The sequence below is a fragment of the Mesoplodon densirostris genome, chromosome 18 (assembly GCF_025265405.1).
Source record: "Mesoplodon densirostris isolate mMesDen1 chromosome 18, mMesDen1 primary haplotype, whole genome shotgun sequence".
Classification (NCBI taxonomy): Eukaryota; Metazoa; Chordata; class Mammalia; order Artiodactyla; family Ziphiidae; genus Mesoplodon; species Mesoplodon densirostris.
Window position 1 is genome coordinate 54,665,989 of NC_082678.1, and position 7,996 is coordinate 54,673,984.

A 7,996-nucleotide genomic window follows, 5' to 3' on the forward strand; every position below is an offset into this window, starting at 1 on the left:
AACAATTCAGGAATCAGGCAGCAGCCCATCTAGCAATAAAAAGGAGCTTCCCCAAGCTGTAGAAAGGAATGGTTTTTAAAGGCAGAAAGGGGATGGAAAAAGGAAATGATTCGCAAAGAATGCATTGTTTCAGGCAAGGTCACCTTCCTAAGGAGAATGGAAGGGCCTGGCAGTTGGGTCAGCTCACTAGTGCTGATCGGATATTTCCAGGTTGACTGGTTAGAGGTCACAATCCTGGGGGGTTGAACTGAAGTTAGTTCAGGTGATAAGTCTCGGTTTGCTGACGTGGGTTTTAGCACAAGTGACTCTATTTGGGGCCTGCTGGCTCCTTTTTATTTTGTTTTATTTATTCTATTTTATTTTTTATTTTTCTGTCTCCTTTTTAAAACTATCCCCGCCGCCCCCCCCCCACTTTTGATCTGAATAACTGAGACATGAGATCAAAATTTAAGGCATTAGCACCACTCTTAGCTACTGCTCTGTAATTCTCACAGCTTTTGTCCATCCTCTGTGTGGTATTCACAGGTCAGGACCATTTTTTCCTTCATCTCTGTGATGACCATAGGTCATGGTTTCAGGTTCACAATTTTTAAGTTGGCTGTTCTCTTTGTTCATCTTCGGACATTCCAGTCTTAGAGAGAATACAACACACCAGGGAGATTACTATGATTATTATAAGCCAGATAATCCCTAATGTTTGGAGTGCACTTTGAGCCATGGTCTCTAAGACCCAAACCAATCAAAATCAAATAAGTCAAAGAAAGAACCATTGAAGGAGTCACCTTCTTAAGCCAAGTGGCTTACTCAGTGGTCTTACGTAACTGAGTCTCAGCTTCCCCAGAAGAGTTATCCAGGTGCAGCAAGTGGTGTTGACCACAGCACATACCTCTCTTTGTCCAGCTAGAAGATAATCAAGGGCTATCCTATTATTAAGAGGAAGCTTGACCAGAGAGTTTAAGGATCTTTATTGGGTAGCTATTGTTTTAGCAATGGAATCTGCAATGTCTTCAGGAGTTAAGGAGGGGTTCCTGATCATATTGTCATTTGTATTTACTCATAACCAGGGAAGTATGGCCCTGCCAAAGGAAGCTAATCTTGAGCCATGAACAACTTCTGATAATTCCTTTCTAACTCAATGGTGTAAATCCAGGGAAGTCAATCAGTGAGATGACTTAACTCATTTGTGGAAAGTTAGAGGCACAGTTAGATAACCTAAGAGGCATTGCCTGGCTGTGCCCTAGGCATCTAGGCATCCATAGGCCCAGGGAGAATGAAAACAACCACAGAGAGAGACAAAGCATGTTGAGGCACAGACCATTCTGGGCACTGTTAATGGACTCATTCACAGGGTTTGCTGCATTTACCCATCCACGCCAGGGGTCAGTCAGGTCTTCAGCACATATGGGAGGAGAATCTCTTAGTCTGAAATAAAGAGTCATCCTAAATGCTTTGTAAAGATGTGCACTGCTGGTTTGATCTCTTAGTGATTGGGGGCCAATCTGATTTAGATAATCATGGTAACGTGGGGTTGCAAATGTACTAAGATTTTTGTAGGTATTTGTGTCTAACTGAGTACATACAGTTATGATTTGACAAAGGGAAAAACAAGGCACAGGGTATTCTGGTGATAAGAGTTGAACTTAGTAAGAGAGTTCTAAATGGGGGTTAATCGTAGTTTGCAGTGACATTGGAAATAGAAGAGAAATTGGTCACAGAGGGTCTCTAGCATCATGGATAGATTAGAATCTTTGAAGACAAATTGAGCATTCTGAAAGGTTACTCCCCTTAGCAATGGCCTGGGAGACACAGATGAGAGTGTTATCTTTCCAAGCCAATGCCAGAGTAAAAGAAAGAAAGAGAAGAAAAAAAAATTCATGTTCAGTTAAAGTATGAAGTCTTGGTCCGGCGTCTTGGGTGGAAACAGTCTACTTTGAAGTCAGCTGTTTCTCTCTTATAGTTTGGTTCAGGGGTCTCCAGCACCTGTATAGGACCAGATGTCAGGTGGAGGCTTCCTTAGCTGTGATGTGCTTACCCAAGGCTCAATGTCCTCTAGTTTCACAGCCATGTTAGTGGTCAGGAACACTTAGTGAGGTCCTTTCGAACGGAGTCCGATGGCTGTTTTCCTCTGATGACGTTTCCAGAATACCCAGTCACCAGGCTCCAGACCGTGACCAACACGATCTTTTGAATTGGAATACAGGAAATCTTCTTTAACCTGTTGATAGGCTTTAGCATAAGACATTATAGCCTTACAGTAGCTGATCACATTAGCTTGAAACAAGGGATCATCAGACAGTTGTATACCAAGGGACATTTGTCTACCAGGGACTATCTCATGTGGAGTGAGTTTATGTTTCCCAAAGGGTGTATTACAAACAGTCAGCAAGGCCAGAGGCAACATCTTAGACCAAGGGAGTCCAGTAGTTTCAGCAAGTTTAGAGATTTTAAGTTTGAGGATCCCATTAGTTCTATCTTGCCTGATGATTGAGGGTGATAGGGACTGTGATGACTCCAAAATCTTTGCAGGGTTTTTGCTAAGGCTCGTATGATTCCCTCCCCCACCGCCAGAGAAGTGGATGCCTTGATCACTGGAGATTGTAGAAGGTTTACTCAAAGTGGAAAACACATTTTCTAAAAGTTTTTTTTCCATTATGAAGGCATCAGCCTTGTGGCAGGGAAAAGCTTCAACCCATCCAGAAAACATACATACGATGACAAGAACATAGTGATAACCCATTCTAGGTGGCAACTGAATGAAGTCCAGTTGCAGATGTAAAAGTGTCCAGAGGGAGGAGGTCGGAGGCCTCTGGGAACAAAGATAATTTTTCCAGGATTAGGGACCTGACAGGTCAGACATTTCTGGTAAACAGTTTTTGCAATTTTATTGGCATCTTCCCACCAAAGTTTATTTAAAATTTGAGTCATCTTAAATGCACCATGTGAGTGAAAGAATGCAAAACCTGAAAAACGGGACTGGCCAAGAAGCTGTGAAGAAACAAGTGGCCATCTTGATTTCCCCATAACTCCAACTGTTTATTGAATTTACAACCACAGTCAATCTTTTTGTTGTTGTTGTTGTTCATACAGTATTTATTTTAAAAAGTACATAGTGGTTAGTTTTGCAACAATTTGCTTTTAGTCAGATGTATCATATAAATCTATGAAAGTAACAAATGAGATAAGAACAGTATAAATAAGGAGTTTTCGTAGTATTTACATGTATATAGAAACTAGCCCCAATGGTGTTTTAAGAAATTAAGTTTGCAGTTAAAGTGAAACTACTGATTCAGCATACTGATAACTTATTTTAATGCTTCTTAAAGTTTTATATTTTCTACACTAGTTTTGACTATAATTTTGCATAGAATTACTTATAAAGTATATTTCTGCATTTCACATCACAGTAGGAGCTTTCAGTATAACAGTACAACAACAACAAAAAAACCCACTAGCTCAGAAAAGGTCAGATCTGCTCAAATCTAGTTTTTCTTAATATCTGGCTTCTTACTTTTTTTTTTTTTTTTTTTTTTTTTTTTGCTGTACGCGGGCCTCTCACTGCTGTGGCCTCTCCCGTTGCGGAGCACAGGCTCCGGACACACAGGCTCCGCGGCCATGGCTCGCGGGCCCAGCCGCTCCGCGGCATGTGGGATCTTCCGGGATCGGGGCACGAACCCGTGTCCCCTGCATCGGCAGGCGGACTCTCAACCACTGCGCCACCAGGGAAGCCCATGGCTTTTTACTTTTGGGAACAAGGAATACATTGCCATCTCTCGTTTGCTGCAAGGAGTATTCACTTGGGGAGTAAGGCTTTCCATCTTCATCACGTAGCATGCTGAAGACTTCAAGATACAAGGTGCTGAGTTGTTTTTTCAGTAGATGGAGGCTTTTGTCATTTTCCCCTTTTTCTTTGAGCAATTTTTCTTTTTCATCTTTTAAATGATCTAAATTTTGCTCCAGTTCCACTATATTTTCCAGTTTTCTTTTTCTGCAATTCTGAGCAGCCACTTTATTCTTACCCCTCCTACGTATATCTCTAATTAATGCAAGTTGAGCCTCGTTGAATTGCTCCTTGGACATCATTTCATTGAAGTCATCAACTGGGAGGTTAATGATTTTTTCTACAGGGAATGGGATATGGAGAGCTTTTGCCCGTAGCTCATCTCTTGTGAGATGAGCTTCCAAGCGGCTTGAATGTTTGTCTTTTGTGAATGGGGTTTTTCGATGACCAGGACTTACAGGCACCCCTTTCTTTGGTGTGTTTTCACACTGGGCATCACACAGTGGAGCACTGTTCCTCCGAGACGATGACAAGGGTTGGACTGTATCCCCAGAAGGCCTTACTGGCTGTGTTTTAGGACCCATCTGTTTGACACTTCCAGGAGAACTATCTATCTCTTCCATTTCAGAATCACTGAAGCCAAGCAGTGTGTCTCCATAGATGGTAGATTCCACTGAGTGTTCAGGTGATGCCATGCTGGAACTTGTGTTCAGTGATATGCCAGAGTCAGAATCATTGAATTCTGCTGTTGCACTTTCAGGGTGGTTTTGGTTGAAGGCTTTACAAAGTGATAGATCAGAGATATCAATGGGCCCGTTTAGAAGTTCAGAGAGTGACTGGCTTAAAGTAGCAGAGGAGGGCATGCTGTTGCTGGTACTGGGCTCTGCTATGAAAGCAGAATAAAATTCATCACCAAAATCTGTATTTACTGTGGTATTTGAATTTAATGAGTTCACTGTCAACTGGCTGGATTCTTCTGTGGAGAGGATGCTGCTGAAGGAATCCTCAAAAGCACTGAGAAAATGTGGACTGCAGTTACCTACTTCTTTTTCCAGTGAGGGGATTGATGAATAGAAATGATAATTGTTAATTTCCGCCAGTTTGGTTTCTGGACTTGGAACCATGCTAGTCTCAGCCAGTTTGTCACTTTGAATATTAAGACACTGTAATTCTGGAATGGATAATAGCTCCTCCTAAACTTGCTCAATATCCTGCTGCATATCGTCTAAATCAGCAGTGGCTAACTGAAGGACAGCAGTTTCAGGTGACTGAGCCTGATTAGGAGCAATAAAGACTGGGCTGTCGATGTGGCTGGGAATATCAGGAACAAGTGACTGAAACGTAGCTGAAGAAACCTCATTGTCATCTACAAATGGGAATGTCTGTGTCAAAAGCTGCATGCAGTCATCGAAGTACAAATCATCTGGTTTGGGAATGTGGGCTACCTGGGAGTAGTTGGCAGGTCCACTGGTTTCCGACGGGATGTGTTGTGCTGGCTGAACCGGGAGGAATTCACCTGTCTCTTCATCTAGTTGTAACTGAGCAAAAAAGGCTTTCTCTTGCTCCTTTTGCAGTTGTTCTTGTCTTTCCTTTTCAAGTTTTTTCTGTTTTTCCAGCTCATGCTCCTTCCGTCGTTGACTGAAGTCAAATACTTCTCGACTTACCCCAAGATCTATATCTTGCCTCCAAAGTATGTCAATCAAATCCATGTCCTGAGTAAATGAAGTGTACTTGGTCCCTCTGGTTTCTAGAGTTTTCATCACGATCTGTGTTCTCTCTCCCACTACCCCCTTCTGGTTTAGAATAAGAGGTATGAACAGGCTGCCATCGGAGGAGATGGTGGGCTACCCTGCTGGGACGGCAGTCCCGGCGGCGGCAGCTCCAAGTCCATCATGCTGAGCTAGGGACAGTGCTCTGAGGCTCCCCGACGGCGGCCCCATCCCGGCTGCTGAGGCGCGGTGTGGACAGGATGGTACTGGTGGCGGCGGCAGCTTCTCTAGGATCCTAGGAACTTCACAGTCAATCTTAATTTCTCTGACTCAAGAGCAGACTGTTGCTCTGTTGCAAGGACATCAGCATGGTGGAAGTCTGGCAACAAAAGGTCACAATATAGAAGCAGAATGGACTTCATCCACATGTGCCACAGCTTTTTTTTTTTTTTTTTTTGGCTACCTTGGGTCTTTGTTTCTGCACGTGGGCTTTCTCTAGTTGCGGCAAGCAGGGGCTACTCTTCATTGCGGTGAGCAGGCTTCTCATTGCAGTGGCTTCTCTTGTTGCAGAGCACAGGCTCTAGGCGCACGGGCTTCAGTAGCTGTGGCACGCGGGCTCAGTAGTTGTGGCTCGCGGGCTTAGTTGCTCCACGGCATGTGGGATCTTCCAGGACCAGGGCTCGAACCCGTGTCCGCTGCATTGACAGGAGGATTCTTAACCATTGTGCCACCAGGGAAGTCCCGTGTCACAACTTTTATAGACTTTTATGGCCTTCTCATGAAAGCCAGCCAGGGTGTCTCCCTTATATTCAGATTCAGTCCTTTTAGTGTGAGCCTCAATTTTAATGATAGCAATTTCAGAAGCTAAGAGAATGGCAGTAAGAAGGTTTTTTATTTGTTATCCATGTTTGATTGGGGTCCCAGAGGATGTAAGAAAGCCCCTTAGTTTCCATAACATTCCCAAATCACGGACAATACCAAAGGCATACCAGCTGTCAGTATAAATATTAACAGTTTGTCCTGATAACTGGCACAGAGCTTGGCTTGTTGAGCTGATTTAGCTTGTGGGAGACTTTCCCTCTTAAGTAGTTCATTTTGGGTAGTAAGAGCATCACCAGCGTGGAAATCGCCTTTCTCATTTTTTTACAATCTGAACCATCCACAGACAAAATTAGATCAGGATTACTTGACAGGATGTCTGTAAATCAGAACGTTGTGTCACAAAATGGGATGTTATTACCGTGCAGTCATGGGGCTCACCATCATCAGGTAGAAGTGGTAACATAGCAGGATTAAGGATGTTGTAATGTTTAAGGTACAAATTAGGCGGTGAGAACAGAAGGATCTCACAGAAGGTCAGTCTGCTTGCAGAGAAATGTTGGGTCAGCTCAGAATTAAGAAGACTTTGGACTGTGTAAAGAATTTGTAAATAAACATCATTGCCTAGGGTTAGATCCTCTGAGGCTTTACTAACTTTGAAGCTGTGGCTATAGCCTTAAGACAGCTGGAGTGGCAGGAAAAATGGAATCAAGCTGATGCTGTGACAGGCCTGTGTTTATTACCAGGCTCTCGATGCTCCCAGGGCCTGGTTCTCTCTCTCCTGCGCAGATAAGGTGAAAGGTTTTGAATAGTGGGGTAGCCCTAGGACAGGAGGTTCTTGTTTTAGTCTTAGAAAGGCCTGTTCATCTTTTCTTCCCATGGAAGAGGTCCAGGGACAGAAATTTTAGTAAGTTCATAGAAAGGGGAAGCTAATAGGGAAAAATTAGGAAACTGTAAGGCAATAAATAGCCAGCTAGGCCTAGAAAGCCACAAAGTTGTCACTTAGTTGTGGGCCTAGGAAGTCCTTGGTTTAGTTTAATCACTTTTGGAGACAGCTGGATTCCCCAAGAGCTTACATTACGACTCGGTAATAAAGTGTCCAGAGATAATTGTAACTTTTACTTACAGCAAATAAGTGGAATGCTTTATGGATGCCTCTTTGGTAACTGAGCACAGCAAGAGGTCATCTACATGCTGTAGAAGGTTGATTTCCTGACACTGGAGGGTCTTACATCTTGGTGGAGCACTTGGGAGGAACAGGAGGGAACCTCAGTGAACCCTTGAAGTGTGACTGTCCGGGTATATTGTTGATGGTTCCAAGTCAAGATGAATAGATATTGGCTGTTGGGGTCCACAGGGATGCTGACAAAGGCTGAGCAAAGATCCACAGCAGTGAACCCTTTTGAGTCTGGCAGAACTTGTGATAAAAGGATGTTCAGGATTGGAACCACTGGGAAACAGGGAACAACTATCTTGTTAATAGTTCTCAAGTCCTGGACAAATCATCATCCCGCCCATTAGCTATACTGGGAGGATCTGCGTGTTGCAGGGGCTGGTACAGAAATGACCAGCCTCAGCGTGATTAAGTCTTTTGCTATGTGACAAGGTGTGAGGCCTTGTACAGCCTCAGGCTTTAATGGACAGTGAGGCAATTTAGGAAGAAGTTTAGCCATATCTATCTGAATATGTA

General features: G+C 43.5%; 1 protein-coding gene across 1 annotated transcript; it reads right to left on the minus strand.

The window, feature by feature from the left end:
- Positions 1–1,878: 1,878 nt before the first annotated feature.
- LOC132479254 (nuclear factor erythroid 2-related factor 2-like) lies at positions 1,879–5,562 on the minus strand. Its single transcript, XM_060082809.1, is given in 2 exon segments — positions 1,879–1,980; positions 3,718–5,562. Coding segments are annotated over 2 exon segments (1,923 nt in total). The 5' UTR covers positions 5,539–5,562.
- Positions 5,563–7,996: the final 2,434 nt, after the last annotated feature.